At 47.8% G+C, this 21,384-nt stretch overlaps 1 protein-coding gene across 1 annotated transcript in view; it reads right to left on the bottom strand.

Annotated features, from left to right (window-relative positions):
- pdgfd (platelet derived growth factor d) overlaps positions 1–21,384 on the bottom strand; it is an 87,612-nt gene that overhangs the window by 13,088 nt on the left and 53,140 nt on the right. The window contains exons 4-5 of the mRNA XM_036961524.2: positions 8,539–8,592; positions 7,959–8,166 (exon numbers count right to left, since the gene is read on the bottom strand). Of these exons, the coding sequence (XP_036817419.1) occupies positions 7,959–8,166; positions 8,539–8,592 (262 nt within the window). The remainder of the gene's footprint in view (positions 1–7,958; positions 8,167–8,538; positions 8,593–21,384) is intronic.

Raw genomic sequence — 21,384 nt, 5'->3', positions numbered from 1 at the left:
GTTTGTGTGTGTCTGAATGTGTGTGTGTGCATGTGTCTGAATGTGCATGTGTCTGAATGTGTGTGTGTGTGTGTGTGTGTGTGTGTGTGTGTGTGTGTGTGTGTGTGTGAGAGAGATTGTCTGTGTGTGTGTGTCTGAATGTGAGTGTGTGTAAGCAGGGTTACTGGGTTCTGTACACCAGGGAGAGATTGAGCTTTGCGTTCCTTGATTACATGGCTTGAGGAGAGGAATAACGATTGTTTGTCCCCCAACACCTTCTTATTGAAAACAAAGGTGAGAGACGGGAGTGTGTGTGTATTTCTGTGTGTGTGCGTTAATGAAAACAAAGCTAGGTGCTGACTCGGGAACATTTCAGCTCGGCTGCACAGGTTGAATTTCCAATTAGAGTCTGATGTGGTATGGTCTATCAAAGACCTGCAGAAACCCTGCTAGTGCTGCAACACACACACACAACATACACCTACCACTACAAACCCTAGACACACACATAAGCTTTTACACAAACACAGATGTCCACACACACACACAAGCTGTATGGAGACACATCAACCCAACACACACACACACACACACACACACGTCAACCCAACACACACACATCAACCCAACACACACACACACACACACACACACACACACACACGTCAACCCAACACACACAAACCCAACACACACATCAACCCAACACACACGCACAGCATCAACCCAACACACATGCACACCATCAACCCAACACACGCACACATCAACCCAACACACACACATTGACAAACACACACACATTGACCAACACACACGTCAACCCAACACACACGTCAACCCAACACACACGTCAACCCAACACACACGTCAACCCAACACACACGTCAACCCAACACACACGTCAACCCAACACACACGTCAACCACACCCAACACACGCACACCATCAACCCAACACACATCAACCCAACACACGCACACCATCAACCCAACACACATCAACCCAACACACACACACATCAACCCAACACACGCACACCATCAACCCAACCCAACACAAGCACACACACACACATCAACCCAACACACACACACACACACATCAACCCAACCCAACACACGCACACCATCAACCAAACACATGCACACCATCAACCAAACACATGCACACCATCAACCTAACCAAACACACGCACACATCAACCCAACACACACATCAACCCAACACACATCAACCCAACACACGCACACATTACCCCAACACACGCACAAATCAACCCAACACACACATCAACCCAACACACATCAACCCAACACACGCACACATCAACCCAACACACGCACACATCAACCCAACCAAACACACGCACACCATCAACCAAACACACATCAACTCAACACACACACACATCAACACACACACACTGACCAACACACACTTCAACCCAACACACATGTCAACCCAACACACACGTCAACCCAACCCAACACACACACACGCACACCATCAACCCAACACACGCACACCATCAACCCAACCCAACACACACACACCATCAACCCAACACACACACACATCAACCCAACACACGCACACCATCAACCCAACCCAACACACGCACACATCAACCCAACACACGCACACCATCAACCCAACACACGCACACCATCAACCCAACACACATCAACCCAACAAACGCACACCATCAACCCAACACACGCACACATCAACCCAACCCAACACACGCACACATCAACCCAACACACGCACACCATCAACCCAACACACGCACACCATCAACCCAACCCAACACACGCACACATCAACCCAACCCAACACACGCACACATCAACCCAACACACGCACACCATCAACCCAACACACGCACACCATCAACCCAACCCAACACACGCACACATCAACCCAACCCAACACACGCACACATCAACCCAGCACACATCAACCCAACACACACATCAACCCAACACACATCAACCCAACACACACACACATTACCCCAACACACGCACAAATCAACCCAACACACACATCAACCCAACACACGCACACATCAACCCAACACACATCAACCCAACACACGCACACATCAACCCAACACACATCAACCCAACACACGCACACATCAACCCAGCACACATCAACCCAACACACGCACACATCAACCCAACACACATCAACCCAACACACACATCAACCCAACACACATCAACCCAACACACACACACATTACCCCAACACACGCACAAATCAACCCAACACACACATCAACCCAACACACGCACACATCAACCCAACACACATCAACCCAACACACATCAACCCAACACACGCACACATCAACCCAACACACATCAACCCAACACACACATCAACCCAACACACATCAACCCAACACACGCACACATTACCCCAACACACGCACACATCAACCCAACACACGCACACATCAACCCAACACACATCAACCCAACACACGCACACATCAACCCAACCAAACACACGCACACATCAACCCAACCAAACACACACATCAACACACACACACTGACCAACACACACTTCAACCCAACACACATCAACCCAACACACGCACACATTACCCCAACACACGCACACATCAACCAAACACACGCACACATCAACCCAACCAAACACACGCACACCATCAACCCAACACACACACACATCAACACACACACACTGACCAACACACACTTCAACCCAACACACACGTCAACCCAACACACACGTCAACCCAACACACACGTCAACCCAACACACACATATGAGCTGCTGACAGTAGTAGGAGTCTTAGCCAAGCCCAACTATTTACTCAGGAACAGGAGATCCCTCAGGTGGAGAGAGAGAAAGACGGAAAGAGCGAGCGAGGCAGGGAAAGGAGAGAGAGTGTGTGTGGAAAAAAGAGAGGGAAGACGCAGAGGAGATAGGATGAAATAAAGGAGGGAAGAAAGAAGGGGGAAGTGAGAAGTGATGTGTCTGGTCCAGTCTGTTTAACACAGTCTCAGTGTTGTGATGTGTCTGGTCCAGTCTGTTTAACACAGTCTCAGTGTTGTGATGTGTCTGGTCCAGTCTGTTTAACACAGTCTCAGTGTTGTGATGTGTCTGGTCCATTCTGTTTAACACAGTCTCAGTGTTGTGATGTGTCTTGTCCAGTCTGGTGAACACAGTCTCAGTGTTGTGATGTGTCTGGTCCAGTCTGGTGAACACAGTCTCAGTGTTGTGATGTGTCTGGTCCAGTCTGGTGAACACAGTCTCAGTGTTGTGATGTGTCTGGTCCAGTCTCAGTGTTGTGATGTGTCTGGTCCAGTCTGGTGAACACAGAGTCTCAGTGTTGTGATGTGTCTGGTCCAGTCTGGTGAACACAGTCTCAGTGTTGTGATGTGTCTGGTCCAGTCTGGTGAACAAAGTCTCAGTGTTGTGATGTGTCTTGTCCAGTCTGGTGAACACAGTCTCAGTGTTGTGATGTGTCTGGTCCAGTCTGGTGAACACAGTCTCAGTGTTGTGATGTGTCTGGTCCAGTCTGGTGAACACAGTCTCAGTGTTGTGATGTGTCTTGTCCAGTCTGGTGAACACAGTCTCAGTGTTGTGATGTGTCTGGTCCAGTCTGGTGAACACAGTCTCAGTGTTGTGATGTGTCTTGTCCAGTCTGGTGAACACAGTCTCAGTGTTGTGATGTGTCTGGTCCAGTCTGGTGAACACAGTCTCAGTGTTGTGATGTGTCTGGTCCAGTCTCAGAGTCACTGTGTATTTCTCTGAGAGGGAGGAAAGAGACTCTCACCAATTAAAGCAAGCAGCAACAGAAATAAAAACACACTCACCCCCCTCCCATCCACACACCTTCCCTCCACCACACACTCACCCCCTCCCATCCACACACCTTCCCTCCACCACACACTCACCCCCTCCCATCCACACACCTTCCCTCCACCACACACTCACCCCCTCCCATCCACACACCTTCCCTCCACCACACACTCACCCCCCTCCCATCCACACACTCACCCCCCTCCCATCCTCTCACACCTTCCCTCCACCACACACTCACCCCCCTCCCATCCTCTCACACCTTCCCTCCACCACTCACTCACCCCCTCCCATCCACACACCTTCCCTCCACCACACACTCACCCCCACCCATCCACACACCTTCCCTCCACCACACACTCACCCCCCTCCCATCCACACACTCACCCCCCTCCCATCCTCTCACACCTTCCCTCCACCACACACTCACCCCCTCCCATCCACACACCTTCCCTCCACCACACACTCACCCCCCTCCCATCCACACCACTCACCCCCCTCCCATCCTCTCAAACCTTCCCTCCACCACACACTCACCCCCCTCCCATCCTCTCACACCTTCCCTCCACCACACACTCACCCCCTCCCATCCACACACCTTCCCTCCACCACACACTCACCCCCCTCCCATCCTCTCACACCTTCCCTCCACCACACACTCACCCCCTCCCATCCACACACCTTCCCTCAACCACACACTCAACCCCCTCCCATCCACACACTCACCCCCCTCCCATCCTCTCACACCTTTCCTCCACCACACACTCACCCCCCTCCCATCCACACACTCACCCCCCTCCCATCCTCTCACACCTTCCCTCCACCACACACTCACCCCCACCCATCCACACACCTTCCCTCCACCACACACTCACCCCCCTCCCATCCACACACTCACCCCCTCCCATCCACACACCTTCCCTCAACCACACACTCACCCCCCTCCCATCCACACACTCACCCCCCTCCCATCCTCTCACACCTTCCCTCCACCACTCACTCACCCCCTCCCATCCACACACCTTCCCTCCACCACACACTCACCCCCTCCCATCCACACACCTTCCCTCCACCACACACTCACCCCCTCCCATCCACACACCTTCCCTCCACCACACACTCACCCCCCTCCCATCCTCTCACACCTTCCCTCCACCACACACTCACCCCCTCCCATCCACACACCTTCCCTCAACCACACACTCACCCCCCTCCCATCCACACACTCACCCCCTCCCATCCTCTCACACCTTTCCTCCACCACACACTCACCCCCCTCCCATCCACACACTCACCCCCCTCCCATCCTCTCACACCTTCCCTCCACCACACACTCACCCCCCTCCCATCCTCTCACACCTTCCCTCCACCACTCACTCACCCCCTCCCATCCACACACCTTCCCTCCACCACACACTCACCCCCTCCCATCCACACACCTTCCCTCCACCACACACTCACCCCCTCCCATCCACACACTCACCCCCCTCCCATCCTCTCACACCTTCCCTCCACCACACACTCACCCCCTCCCATCCACACACCTTCCCTCCACCACACACTCACCCCCCTCCCATCCACACACTCACCCCCCTCCCATCCTCTCACACCTTCCCTCCACCACACACTCACCCCCCTCCCATCCTCTCACACCTTCCCTCCACCACACACTCACCCCCTCCCATCCACACACCTTCCCTCCACCACACACTCACCCCCCTCCCATCCTCTCACACCTTCCCTCCACCACACACTCACCCCCCTCCCATCCACACACTTACCCCCCTCCCATCCTCTCACACCTTCCCTCCACCACACACTCACCCCCTCCCATCCACACACCTTCCCTCCACCACACACTCACCCCCCTCCCATCCTCTCACACCTTCCCTCCACCACACACTCACCCCCTCCCATCCACACACCTTCCCTCAACCACACACTCACCCCCCTCCCATCCACACACTCACCCCCCTCCCATCCTCTCACACCTTCCCTCCACCACACACTCACCCCCCTCCCATCCTCTCACACCTTCCCTCCACCACACACTCACCCCCTCCCATCCACACACCTTCCCTCCACCACACACTCACCCCCTCCCATCCTCTCACACCTTCCCTCCACCACACTCACCCCCTCCCATCCACACACCTTCCCTCCACCACACACTCACCCCCCCTCCCATCCTCTCACACCTTCCCTCCACCACACACTCACCCCCTCCCATCCTCACACCTTCCCTCCACCACACACTCACCCCCCTCCCATCCTCTCACACCTTCCCTCCACCACACACTCACCCCCTCCCATCCACACACCTTCCCTCCACCACACACTCACCCCCCTCCCATCCACACACTCACCCCCCTCCCATCCTCTCACACCTTCCCTCCAACACACACTCACCCCCCTCCCATCCTCTCACACCTTCCCTCCAACACACACTCACCCCCTCCCATCCACACACCTTCCCTCCACCACACACTCACCCCCCTCCCATCCTCTCACACCTTCCCTCCACCACACACTCACCCCCTCCCATCCACACACCTTCCCTCCACCACACACTCACCCCCTTCCCATCCACACACCTTCCCTCCACCACACACTCACCCCCTCCCATCCACACACCTTCCCTCCACCACACACTCACCCCCCTCCCATCCACACACTCACCCACTCCCATCCACACACCTTCCCTCCACCACACACTCACCCCCCTCCCATCCACACACTCACCCCCCTCCCATCCTCTCACACCTTCCCTCCACCACACACTCACCCCCCTCCCATCCTCTCACACCTTCCCTCCACCACACACTCACCCCCTCCCATCCACACACCTTCCCTCCACCACACACTCACCCCCCTCCCATCCTCTCACACCTTCCCTCCACCACACACTCACCCCACTCCCAACCTCACACACCTTCCCCTCCACCACACACTCACCCCCCTCCAATCCACACACCTTCCCTCCACCACACACTCACCCCACTCCCAACCTCACACACCTTCCCTCCACCACACACTCACCCCCTCCCATCCACACACCTTCCCTCCACCACACACTCACCCCCTCCCATCCTCTCACACCTTCCCTCCACCACACACTCACCCCCTCCCATCCACACACCTTCCCTCCACCACACTCACCCCCCTCCAATCCACACACCTTCCCTCCAACACACACTCACCCCACTCCCAACCTCACACACCTTCCCTCCACCACACACTCACCCCCCTCCCATCCACACACCTTCCCTCCACCACACACTCACCCCCTCCCATCCACACACCTTCCCTCCACCACACACTCACCCCCCTCCCATCCACACACTCACCCCCCTCCCATCCACACACTCACCCCCCTCCCATCCTCTCACACCTTCCCTCCACCACACACTCACCCCCCTCCCATCCTCTCACACCTTCCCTCCACCACACACTCACCCCCTCCCATCCACACACCTTCCCTCCACCACACACTCACCCCCTCACATCCACACACCTTCCCTCCACCACACACTCACCCCCTCCCATCCACACACCTTCCCTCCACCACACACTCACCCCCCTCCCATCCTCTCACACCTTCCCTCCACCACACACTCACCCCCTCCCATCCACACACCTTCCCTCCACCACACACTCAACCCACTCCCAACCTCACACACCTTCCCCCCACCACACTCACACCTTCCCCTCCACCACACTCACACCTTCCCCTCCACCACACACTCACACCTTCCCCTCCACCACACACTCACACCTTCCCCTCCACCACACACTCACCCCACTCCCAACCTCACACACGCTGGGCGTCAAGCCCCAGTCTCTCTATAAGAGCTGGGAGAATATTGAACTTCTCTCATTTCCCCCAGGGTCACCTTGAAAGTTTTCTACTGGCTGACTAACAAACTCACACACAGTCTTGGTGTGAGGGAAGGAGGAAGGCTGAAGTCTTTGCTATCAAGGTCTCCCTTCACTGAAGAACAGACCACAATATGTTCTCCTTTGAAATTACTTTTCATTGTGTGTGTGTGTGTGTGTGTGTGTGTGTGTGTGTGTGTGTGTGTGTGTGTGTGTGTGTGTGTGTGTGTGTGTGTGCCTGTGTATGTTATTACTCTTGTTCTGTCTGTTGTGCTGGTAGGCCCGGGGTCTGTACATGGCTGTCTCTCTGTACAAGCTGTCCAGGTCCTGTCTCCAGCTGTCAGGGTTGAGGTGGCGGAGGAGCTGCTCCACTGTGTTGAAGGCTGCTATGGTCTGGTCCAATGCTGCTGCTGTCAGAGGAACATCAGTCACCACTGGGGCCAACAGTGACGGAGCATCATCCTGGAGGAGGGAGGGAGGCCAGAAGTTTGGAGCGGGGTATTTAAGGTCCTCTTTAGTCTTTTTGAGAGTTTTAGTGTGTCTGTGTGTGTGTCTGTGTGTAAACGTGACATAAATGTGTGTGTGTCTATGGACTGCTTAGCACCAGCATCTGACCTGCCCTCTGAACTGTGACCGTGACTTTTAAATCAGCCTAATGCTTGGGCACTAGAGCTCTCTATCTCCATGCTGGGACAAGGAGTTTATCCCGCTGCTGATCAGGAGGGTTAGAGGGTCTGACTCAGGGGTCTGAGGCTCCAGGGGCCTTAATGAGACTCGCCTCCGGTCAGTCCCTCTCTTACCCTGAGCATGTAAGAGTGTGTGTGTCTAACTCACCATCTGGGTCACAGCTTCCCAGTTCGTCCTGGATGCTGTAGGAAGAGAATTATCCTGGAGGAAGGAAGGAGAAGGAGAATTAAGGAGTGGTATTTGGAAGGAAGGAGAGAGAGATCATTAAGGAGTGGTATTTGGAAGGAAGGAGAGAGAGATCATTAAGGAGTGGTATTTGGAAGGAAGGAGAGAGAGATCATTAAGGAGTGGAATTTGGAAGGAGAGAGAGATCATTAAGGAGTGGTATTTGGAAGGAAGGAGAGAGAGATCATTAAGGAGTGGTATTTGGAAGGAGAGAGAGATCATTAAGGAGTGGTATTTGGAAGGAAGGAGAGAGAGATCATTAAGGAGTGGAATTTGGAAGGAGAGAGAGATCATTAAGGAGTGGTATTTGGAAGGAAGGAGAGAGAGATCATTAAGGAGTGGTATTTGGAAGGAAGGAGAGAGAGATCATTAAGGAGTGGTATTTGGAAGGAAGGAGAGAGAGATCATAAAGGAGTGGTATTTGGAAGGAAGGAGAGAGAGATCATAAAGGAGTGGTATTTGGAAGGAATGAGAGAGAGATCATTAAGGAGTGGTATTTGGAAGGAAGGAGAGAGAGATCATTAAGGAGTGGTATTTGGAAGGAAGGAGAGAGAGATCATTAAGGAGTGGTATTTGGAAGGAGAGAGAGATCATTAAGGAGTGGTATTTGGAAGGAGAGAGAGATCATTAAGGAGTGGTATTTGGAAGGAAGGAGAGAGAGATCATTAAGGAGTGGTATTTGGAAGGAAGGAGAGGGAGATCATTAAGGAGTGGTATTTGGAATGAAGGAGAGAGAGATCATTAAGGAGTGGAATTTGGAAGGAAGGAGAGAGAGATCATTAAGGAGTGGTATTTGGAAGGAAGGAGAGGGAGATCATTAAGGAGTGGTATTTGGAAGGAAGGAGAGAGAGATCATTAAGGAGTGGAATTTGGAAGGAAGGAGAGAGAGATCATTAAGGAGTGGTATTTGGAAGGAAGGAGAGAGAGATCATTAAGGAGTGGTATTTGGAAGGAAGGAGAGAGAGATCATTAAGGAGTGGTATTTGGAAGGAAGGAGAGAGAGATCATTAAGGAGTGGAATTTGGAAGGAAGGAGAGAGAGATCATTAAGGAGTGGTATTTGGAAGGAAGGAGAGAGAGATCATTAAGGAGTGGTATTTGGAAGGAAGGAGAGAGAGATCATTAAGGAGTGGTATTTGGAAGGAAGGAGAGAGAGATCATTAAGGAGTGGAATTTGGAAGGAAGGAGAGAGAGATCATTAAGGAGTGGTATTTAGAAGGAAGGAGAGAGAGATCATTAAGGAGTGGTATTTGGAAGGAAGGAGAGGGAGATCATTAAGGAGTGGAATTTGGAAGGAAGGAGAGAGAGATCATTAAGGAGTGGAATTTGGAAGGAAGGAGAGAGAGATCATTAAGGAGTGGTATTTGGAAGGAAGGAGAGGGAGATCATTAAGGAGTGGTATTTGGAAGGAGAGAGAGATCATTAAGGAGTGGTATTTGGAAGGAAGGAGAGAGAGATCATTAAGGAGTGGTATTTGGAAGGAGAGAGAGATCATTAAGGAGTGGTATTTGGAAGGAAGGAGAGAGAGAGAGAGAGAGATCATTAAGGAGTGGTATTTGGAAGGAGAGAGAGATCATTAAGGAGTGGTATTTGGAAGGAAGGAGAGAGAGAGAGAGAGATCATTAAGGAGTGGTATTTGTAAGGAAGGAGAGAGAGATCATTAAGGAGTGGTATTTGTAAGGAAGGAGAGAGAGATCATTAAGGAGTGGTATTTGGAAGGAGAGAGAGATCATTAAGGAGTGGTATTTGGAAGGAAGGAGAGAGAGATCATTAAGGAGTGGTATTTGGAAGGAAGGAGAGGGAGATCATTAAGGAGTGGTATTTGGAAGGAAGGAGAGAGAGATCATTAAGGAGTGGTATTTGGAAGGAGAGAGAGATCATTAAGGAGTGGTATTTGGAAGGAAGGAGAGAGAGATCATTAAGGAGTGGAATTTGGAAGGAAGGAGAGAGAGGTCATTAAGGAGTGGTATTTGGAAGGAGAGAGAGATCATTAAGGAGTGGAATTTGGAAGGAAGGAGAGAGAGATCATTAAGGAGTGGAATTTGGAAGGAGAGAGAGATCATTAAGGAGTGGTATTTGGAAGGAGAGAGAGATCATTAAGGAGTGGTATTTGGAAGGAGAGAGAGATCATTAAGGAGTGGTATTTGGAAGGAAGGAGAGAGATCATTAAGGAGTGGAATTTGGAAGGAAGGAGAGAGAGATCATTAAGGAGTGGTATTTGGAAGGAGAGAGAGATCATTAAGGAGTGGAATTTGGAAGGAAGGAGAGAGAGATCATTAAGGAGTGGTATTTGGAAGGAAGGAGAGAGAGATCATTAAGGAGTGGTATTTGGAAGGAAGGAGAGAGAGATCATTAAGGAGTGGTATTTGGAAGGAAGGAGAGAGAGATCATTAAGGAGTGGAATTTGGAAGGAAGGAGAGAGAGATCATTAAGGAGTGGTATTTGGAAGGAAGGAGAGAGAGATCATTAAGGAGTGGTATTTGGAAGGAAGGAGAGAGAGATCATTAAGGAGTGGAATTTGGAAGGAAGGAGAGAGAGATCATTAAGGAGTGGTATTTGGAAGGAAGGAGAGAGAGATCATTAAGGAGTGGTATTTGGAAGGAAGGAGAGAGAGATCATTAAGGAGTGGTATTTGGAAGGAAGGAGAGAGAGATCATTAAGGAGTGGAATTTGGAAGGAAGGAGAGAGAGATCATTAAGGAGTGGTATTTGGAAGGAAGGAGAGAGAGATCATTAAGGAGTGGTATTTGGAAGGAAGGAGAGGGAGATCATTAAGGAGTGGAATTTGGAAGGAAGGAGAGAGAGATCATTAAGGAGTGGAATTTGGAAGGAAGGAGAGAGAGATCATTAAGGAGTGGTATTTGGAAGGAAGGAGAGGGAGATCATTAAGGAGTGGTATTTGGAAGGAAGGAGAGAGAGATCATTAAGGAGTGGTATTTGGAAGGAAGGAGAGGGAGATCATTAAGGAGTGGTATTTGGAAGGAGAGAGAGATCATTAAGGAGTGGTATTTGGAAGGAAGGAGAGAGAGATCATTAAGGAGTGGTATTTGGAAGGAGAGAGAGATCATTAAGGAGTGCTATTTGGAAGGAAGGAGAGAGAGAGAGAGAGAGATCATTAAGGAGTGGTATTTGGAAGGAGAGAGAGATCATTAAGGAGTGGTATTTGGAAGGAAGGAGAGAGAGAGAGAGAGATCATTAAGGAGTGGTATTTGTAAGGAAGGAGAGAGAGATCATTAAGGAGTGGTATTTGTAAGGAAGGAGAGAGAGATCATTAAGGAGTGGTATTTGGAAGGAGAGAGAGATCATTAAGGAGTGGTATTTGGAAGGAAGGAGAGAGAGATCATTAAGGAGTGGTATTTGGAAGGAAGGAGAGGGAGATCATTAAGGAGTGGTATTTGGAAGGAAGGAGAGAGAGATCATTAAGGAGTGGTATTTGGAAGGAGAGAGAGATCATTAAGGAGTGGTATTTGGAAGGAAGGAGAGAGAGATCATTAAGGAGTGGAATTTGGAAGGAAGGAGAGAGAGATCATTAAGGAGTGGTATTTGGAAGGAGAGAGAGATCATTAAGGAGTGGAATTTGGAAGGAAGGAGAGAGAGATCATTAAGGAGTGGAATTTGGAAGGAGAGAGAGATCATTAAGGAGTGGTATTTGGAAGGAGAGAGAGATCATTAAGGAGTGGTATTTGGAAGGAGAGAGAGATCATTAAGGAGTGGTATTTGGAAGGAAGGAGAGAGATCATTAAGGAGTGGAATTTGGAAGGAAGGAGAGAGAGATCATTAAGGAGTGGTATTTGGAAGGAGAGAGAGATCATTAAGGAGTGGTATTTGGAAGGAAGGAGAGAGAGATCATTAAGGAGTGGAATTTGGAAGGAAGGAGAGAGAGATCATTAAGGAGTGGTATTTGGAAGGAGAGAGAGATCATTAAGGAGTGGTATTTGGAAGGAGAGAGAGATCATTAAGGAGTGGTATTTGGAAGGAAGGAGAGAGAGATCATTAAGGAGTGGAATTTGGAAGGAAGGAGAGAGAGATCATTAAGGAGTGGAATTTGGAAGGAAGGAGAGAGAGATCATTAAGGAGTGGTATTTGGAAGGAGAGAGAGATCATTAAGGAGTGGAATTTGGAAGGAAGGAGAGAGAGATCATTAAGGAGTGGAATTTGGAAGGAAGGAGAGAGAGATCATTAAGGAGTGGAATTTGGAAGGAGAGAGAGATCATTAAGGAGTGGTATTTGGAAGGAGAGAGAGATCATTAAGGAGTGGAATTTGGAAGGAAGGAGAGAGAGATCATTAAGGAGTGGTATTTGGAAGGAGAGAGAGATCATTAAGGAGTGGAATTTGGAAGGAAGGAGAGAGAGATCATTAAGGAGTGGTATTTGGAAGGAGAGAGAGATCATTAAGGAGTGGAATTTGGAAGGAAGGAGAGAGAGATCATTAAGGAGTGGAATTTGGAAGGAAGGAGAGAGAGATCATTAAGGAGTGGAATTTGGAAGGAAGGAGAGAGAGATCATTAAGGAGTGGAATTTGGAAGGAAGGAGAGAGAGATCATTAAGGAGTGGTATTTGGAAGGAAGGAGAGAGAGATCATTAAGGAGTGGTATTTGGAAGGAGAGAGAGATCATTAAGGAGTGGAATTTGGAAGGAAGGAGAGAGAGATCATTAAGGAGTGGAATTTGGAAGGAAGGAGAGAGAGATCATTAAGGAGTGGAATTTGGAAGGAGAGAGAGATCATTAAGGAGTGGTATTTGGAAGGAGAGAGAGATCATTAAGGAGTGGAATTTGGAAGGAAGGAGAGAGAGATCATTAAGGAGTGGTATTTCGAAGGAGAGAGATCATTAAGGAGTGGAATTTGGAAGGAAGGAGAGAGAGATCATTAAGGAGTGGTATTTGGAAGGAGAGAGAGATCATTAAGGAGTGGAATTTGGAAGGAAGGAGAGAGAGATCATTAAGGAGTGGAATTTGGAAGGAAGGAGAGAGAGATCATTAAGGAGTGGAATTTGGAAGGAAGGAGAGAGAGATCATTAAGGAGTGGTATTTGGAAGGAAGGAGAGAGAGATCATTAAGGAGTGGAATTTGGAAGGAAGGAGAGAGAGATCATTAAGGAGTGGAATTTGGAAGGAGAGAGAGATCATTAAGGAGTGGTATTTGGAAGGAGAGAGAGATCATTAAGGAGTGGAATTTGGAAGGAAGGAGAGAGAGATCATTAAGGAGTGGAATTTGGAAGGAAGGAGAGAGAGATCATTAAGGAGTGGTATTTGGAAGGAAGGAGAGGGAGATCATTAAGGAGTGGAATTTGGAAGGAAGGAGAGAGAGATCATTAAGGAGTGGAATTTGGAAGGAAGGAGAGAGAGATCATTAAGGAGTGGTATTTGGAAGGAAGGAGAGAGAGATCATTAAGGAGTGGAATTTGGAAGGAGAGAGAGATCATTAAGGAGTGGTATTTGGAAGGAAGGAGAGAGAGATCATTAAGGAGTGGTATTTGGAAGGAGAGAGAGATCATTAAGGAGTGGAATTTGGAAGGAGAGAGAGATCATTAAGGAGTGGAATTTGGAAGGAAGGAGAGAGAGATCATTAAGGAGTGGTATTTGGAAGGAAGGAGAGAGAGATCATTAAGGAGTGGTATTTGGAAGGAAGGAGAGAGAGATCATTAAGGAGTGGTATTTGGAAGGAAGGAGAGAGAGATCATTAAGGAGTGGTATTTGGAAGGAAGGAGAGAGAGATCATTAAGGAGTGGTATTTGGAAGGAGAGAGAGATCATTAAGGAGTGGTATTTGGAAGGAAGGAGAGAGAGAGAGAGAGAGAGAGAGAGAACAAAGGAGGGGTATTTGGGTTATTCTGGTAACTCCTGTCAGAACATCAGGATAATCCCTGGTGGACTCCCAGGTGGTGGGATCAGGAGCTGGTCAGAACACGTCTGTCTGTGGTCAGCATCCATCTGTTTCACATTGTGTTAATAGGAGTTTGCAACAGAGCTGCTGAAAAGAGTTCACAGACAGCATTCCTCTTCTCTTCAGATAGATGAGGTGCTATAGGTAGAGGAGAGCCACTACCCACAACTGGTTGTGAAAGGTGACTTGTGAACACACCCCGTGCTGATGTGCAACTGCGACTGGTTGATCTGTGTGATGGCTCTGTGTGATGGCTCTCCTAAAAACACACACAGCAGTTCTAGGAGCGGTCATCACAGACACTGTTAACTGGTTTACCTTAAACACTCTGTTAAATTAAGTTCAAAGTGACTCTATACATCTACATAGCATGCAGTCTGAACCCACTTCAAAGACCATGTGTACTGTGTGTCTGTGTTCATGTTATGTATGAGTCTGCATATGTGTGTGTGTGTGTCTGATACTGTATTTATGCATGCTATGTGTGTGTGTCTATATTATGTTTGAGCCTTTGTGTGTGTGTGTGTGTGTGTGTGTGTGTGTGTGTGTGTGTGTGTGTGTGTGTGTGTGTGTGTGTGTGTGTGTGTGTGTGTGTGTGTGTGTGTGTGTGTGTGTGTGTGTGTGTGTGTTATACGTAAATCAGAGATGACTTCCAAGCTTAGTGACTAATCTTTTGTTTTATAGCTTCTGTGTTTCTCGCATGCAACCCACAGATACACAATGTGCAGAAACCCCTCTGACCTCATACACAGCTGGGGTAGTGAGTGTGTGGACTTCCCTCTTTGTTATGAGTCTTATATCTTAGTATTGTGTGTATTGTGTGTGTGTGTGTGTTTGGCCACTGCAGCAGCCCCAAATGTGTATCAGAGTGAGCATCTGACCTTATTAGGCAGTCAGATTCAGTAAACTGTCCCACAGTTCTGTGCTTCAGAGGAGAATGCAGGGACAGCTGGGTTAAGGCCACATGCACTTGCACACACCTGGGACTTTTAATAGGAATAACAGTTTACAGTGCCATTAGAGAGTAAACCAACAGGGACGTGAAGCCACGTCTTCCTAAATGGTAGCTGGAGAGTCGTGGCAGACAAGACTAGGTCCTTCTGGGTAGAAAAGGTTTCAGATGGTCAAAGGGTAAGAAGGGTTTGGGAAGCGGTGCTTTCGGGATGAAACGAACTATAAAATAACAGATATTGCCATAATAAGGTATATTGCCATTGTCGTGTCTTTGGCTATACCGGATTAAGTGATATGACATGCTATTCTATAAAATCCTTTCTCCGTAATTAATATCACCTGATTGAGCTAATCCTGTAAATGTAATTAACTAGAGAGTCAGGGCACCACAACATAATATTTATAGAGCTGTTATCCTCCAAATAAACTATAAAAGACCTAGTAATATTTGACATCAATAACAGTCAATATTAATCGTCACCTTAATTCAGTCTCATCTGAAAGTTGTAAATTCTTGTTTATCTTCACGAACCCTGGCTAACAAGTTAAATCAGCAATACAAAATTGGGTTTAATTATTTATTTACTAAATACCTAACTAATCACACAGATTTCCACATACACATAATTAAATTATAACTTGATTACAAATTACGTCATAAAGGAAAACATCCCTAGCGGGCGGAACAGATATGACAGCTTGTTACACAAAAGAAAAGGGGCTGGGTTTGAGTGAAGGAGCGGGAAGACTGAGGGAAGACTGAGGGACAAAGGGAGAAGCTGTGCTATCGTAAATACAGTATCTTATGCATTCTTAATTACCGCCCATTTGAAAAAGGAAAATGCAATAAATATTTACTCTGAGTTGCGCTTCGGTAGGTTGGTGGTAGATGGAAGGCCGTGTTGCCCAACCGAGTCCTTTGTCCTTTGAAGAATGTCTCTGGTGGTCAATTGAATACGTTGTAGTAACGTCGTTGTGTGGTAGACGGGACACTGTCTGTTCTTTCCTAGCCCACGTTTGCAGCTGCTGTTGCTAACTCAAAGGCTAGGAGGTACCACTTCTGTAGTGAATAAGAGTTCAAAGTTCATACCATTCGCAACCAAAGCTCACGCTGAGGTTGGCTTAGTTCTGTACTTGACATGTTAGTCCTTTTAATGCAGAGGCTGCAGACCTCACGTACTTGGAACAGGAGGTTACATTTTCGTCAAGGCTTTATATAGTGGAGCGAGAAGGGTGTGTCTGAAAAGTTTTATAACCCATGTCTCTTCACAGATTTTCCACTGTAGAGTTTATGTCATCCTATCATTGAGGAGAATGTCTCAGATGACAACCGAACTGACATATTCATTATGTGCCACCGCATATATTCAATTGGTCGGATTACCAGAATATAGTTCATTTCCCCCCACCTTCTGATGTTGCCAGAATCTCTATGTTAACCAAGGGGTTTTCAAATTTCACATCAGTAGGGTAGAGAGAGGAAAAAGGGGGGGAGAGGTATTTATGACTCATAAACCTACCCCAAGGCCAACGTCATGACACCATTATTGCCTTGTGTTTTTTTAGTATGTTTACATGCACCTGCTACTGATAATATGTCTGTAATCATCCTCTCAGACATGTTATTTCTGGAAGAGATTAAGTTGATTTTGGTGTTGTTTTGCCACAGGGAATATCTGTTGATGTATTTATGGGAAAACCTCAGTGGGTCTCAGAATAGCTGCAATGCCTGGCAACATCTGGATCATATTTCTGCCTGGATGGATCTTCTGTTCTGAGGAACTCCACTAAGCCTGAATCACTGGTTCTCAAACTTTTTATAGTCCTGTACCCCTTCAAACATTCAACCTCCAGCTGTGTACCCCCTCTAGCACCAGGGTCAGCGCACTCTCAAATATTGTTTTTTGCCATCATTATAAGTCTGCCACACAGATGCTCTACGATACATTTATTAAACATAAGAATGAGTTTGAGTTTTTGTCACAACCTGGCTTGTGGGAAGTGACAAAGAGCTCTTATAGGACCAGGGCACAAATAATAATAATCAATCATTTTGCTCTTTTTTTAACCATCTTACATATAAAACCTTCTTTGTTCATCGAAAATTGTGAATAACTCACCGCAGGTTAATGAGAATGGTGTGCTTGAGAGGATGCACATAACTCTGCATAACTCTGTTGGGTTGTATTGGAGAGAGTCTCCATTTTAAATCATTTCCCACACACAGTCTGTGACTGTATTTAGTTTTCATGCTAGTGAGGGCCGAGAATCCACTCTCACATAGATACACGGTTGCAAAGGGCATCAGTGTCTTAACAGCACAATTTGTCAAGGCACAGTCTACTTTTTTTTGTGTTTTTTTTGTTGATTTTTACCCCTTTTTCTCCCCAATTTCGTGGTATCCAATTGTTAGTAGTTACTATCTGGTCTCATCGCTACAACTCCCGTACGGGCTCGGGAGAGACGAAGGTCGAAAACCATGCGTCCTCCGAAACACAACCCAACCAAGCCGCACTGCTTCTTAACACAGTGCGCATCCAACCCGGAAGCCAGCCGCACCAATGTGTCGAAGGAAACACTGTGCACCTGGCGACCTGGTTAGTGTGCACTGCGCCTGGCCTGCCACAGGATCGCTAGTGCGCGATGAGATAAGGATATCCCTACCGGCCAAACCCTCCCTAACCCGGACGATGCTAGGCCAATTGTGCGTCGCCCCACGGACCTCCCGGTCGTGGCCGGCTGCAATAGAGCCTGGGCGCAAACCCAGAGTTTCTGGTGGCACCGCTAGCACTGCGATGCAGTGTTAGCGGTGCCACCCGGGAGGCCGGCACAGTCTACTTTGATGGTTTCTAGCAATGGCTTCTGATTAAATTCAATTTTCACAGAAAATTGTTCAGATATGGGTAAGTGGACTGGAGGCAGGGCATGAAAGGGATAACCAATCCAGTTGTTTGTGTCATCCATTTCGGGAACGTACCTGCGCAATTGTGCACCCAACTCACTCACTATATCACATTTGACATTGTCTGTAAACTTGAGTTCATTTGCACACAACAAAAATGCAGACAGAGAAGAGCTCCAATTTCTTAATCAGAGTCTCAATTTTGTCCAGCACAATGAATATAGTTGTTCAGGCGAGAAAAAACATCACCCAGATAGGCCAGTCGTGTGAGAAACTCATCATGCAAGCAGTCAGACAAGTGAAAATTATGGTCAGTAAAGCAAACTTTAAGCAGGTCTCTCAATTAAAAAAACGTGTCAATACTTTGCCCCTTGATAACCAGTACACTTCTGTATGTTGTAAAAGCGTTACATGGTCGCTGCCCATATCGTTACATTGCGCAGAAAATATATAAGAGTTCAGGGGCCTTGCTTTAACAAAGTTAACCATTTTCACTGTAGTGTCCAAAACGTCTTTCAAGCTGTCAGGCATTCTCTTGGCAGCAAGAACCTCTCGGTGGATGCTGCAGTGTACCCAAGTGGTGTCGGGAGCAACTGCTTGCACGCACATTACCACTCCACTATGTCTCCCTATATCATGGCTTTTGCGCCATCAGTACAGATACCAACATGAGCAGCAGCTACGTTTGGCTACATACGTAACGGTTAATGTGATTGGATGTTAATTATTTGACTAGGGTACCTGTATTTGACAATGTGCTGTTATTTCACTGAACACTAGATGGTTTAATTCGATTTTTGGTCAGTGAAACGAGGCTACTCAGGCAAGAAAAAAAAACTTCACCCAAATGTATATAGCCCCGTTGGAAAATATAAATGTACTGTTTGAAAATATAAAAAAAAAGAGAAATAAATAAATAAAAAATAAGAATAATAATCAAATTTTTATTTGGCGTACCCCTGGGGGTTCGCATACCCCAGTTTGGGAATACATGTTCTAGAGGATAACTTTTGTTAAGGAAATTAAGAACAGCACTACAGCATTCAGTCAGAGCCATGGTCATGTTACATCGTGTTGTTGTGCTTGTGTGTGTATCGGGGGGGGGGGTCGGGTTAAAGCTCAAGACCCATTTCCATCACATATGGACTAATTAACTATATGTTATCTTATCATATTGTGGTTGTGTTATAGTTGTTTTTTGGGGTTGTGTAATGGTTGTATTGTGGTTGTGTAATGGTTGTATTGTGGTTGTGTAATGGTTATGTAATGATTGTATTGTGGTTGTGATGACGAATGACTGATAGTCTAGTTCCTGCTTGTTCTCACACTCTACATTGTGTTTCTCTCCATCTCTGTAATTGTTTTAATCTCCACTCACACTCTCTCATAACGCTCGCTCTCCTCACCCCTCTCTTTGTTGTGAAGGAGTTATCGGCTGTCAGCATGATAGGATCTGAGACACCTGTTCTACCTTTCTCTCCCTTCCCTCTCTTTCTCTCTCTTCCTCTCCTCCTCCCTCCATCTTATCTATACAACAGGGCACAACAAATTAGAGATGTTAAATGAAGCCTCTCACAGCCCTAGAGGTGGTAGAGGGGTAAGTTTGTGTGTACTGGGAGGCCAATCTAACGGCAGCTTCCCTGTCTGGGTAAGTGTGTGTGTACTGGGAGGCCAATCTAACAGCAGCTTCCCTGTCTGGGTAAGTGTGAGGGTACTGGGAGGCCAATCTAACGGCAGCTTCCCTGTCTGGGTAAGTGTGTGTGTACTGGGAGGCCAATCTAACGGCAGCTTCCCTGTCTGGGTAAGTGTGTGTGTACTGGGAGGCCAATCTAACGGCAGCTTCCCTGTCTGGGTAAGTGTGTGTGTACTGGGAGGCCAATCTAACGGCAGCTTCCCTGTCTGGGTAAGTGTGTGTGTACTGGGAGGCCAATCTAACGGCAGCTTCCCTGTCTGGGTAAGTGTGTGTGTACTGGGAGGCCAATCTAACGGCAGCTTCCCTGTCTGGGTAAGTGTGTGTGTACTGGGAGGCCAATCTAACGGCAGCTTCCCTGTCTGGGTAAGTGTGAGGGTACTGGGAGGCCAATCTAACGGCAGCTTCCCTGTCTGGGTAAGTGTGTGTGTACTGGGAGGCCAATCTAACAGCATATTCCCTGTCTGGGTAAGTGTGAGGGTACTGGGAGGCCAATCTAACGGCAGCTTCCCTGTCTGGGTAAGTGTGTGTGTACTGGGAGGCCAATCTAACGGCAGCTTCCCTGTCTGGGAAATGTGTTGGTTTCACACAATCACAACCAAACACGTACACACGGGGTGTAACTGGTGACTCGTTTCAGGAAACTAGGCGTATTTCGCACGTCACTACTTCACAGGAGAGGCCGTTTGAAAGTAAACATTTTTTGAGGCAGAAATGCCTTCTGGAACATGTAAACCTTCAAGTGTCTTTACAAACGCGTATGCCATCTGTAAATACCAAGATTTAAAAAATATATATATTACCAGCCTAGTTGATTTAGCCACAGAAAAAGGCCTTCCCGGCTAGCCATGATTGGCTGAGATAATGGATGGGCTTGACATGCAGAGAGATGGGTTTGGGTTGGTCTGCCATGTAGCATGCTTCTGTATAACATGAGCTGCTCAGTATGTGTAGGTCATCCTTTCTAAATCAACTTCTTAAAAATATATTCCAAAGAACTGCAAAAAAGTGTTGCTAATGTTCTCCACTTTCTGGAGAACGATTGGGCCTTGTTATCTCTATCTGACGAATCAGACGACAAGGAAATCCCTAATGTAGGTAAAAACATTGTAATTGAACCAGACATTGTAGAGTCTTCTGAAACAGCGATCAACAGTTGACCGAGTTTTGAAATCAGTGGAATGCCCGGTGGAAGCAGAGTATGATAGGAGATGGAGAATATTCTGGCGTTTGATTGCAAATATGCAGAGGGGGTCAAAGAGAGAACACAGAGGAGGCTGTTGTATAAAACACCTGTCTCCGGATTACATCTTCAAACTAATGGTAACCATGGCATCCATGA

Source organism: Oncorhynchus mykiss, chromosome 24 (assembly GCF_057628025.1).
Source record: "Oncorhynchus mykiss isolate SJ-2025 chromosome 24, ASM5762802v1, whole genome shotgun sequence".
Taxonomy (NCBI): Eukaryota; Metazoa; Chordata; class Actinopteri; order Salmoniformes; family Salmonidae; genus Oncorhynchus; species Oncorhynchus mykiss.
This window is presented reverse-complemented; position numbering and strand designations above follow the sequence as displayed.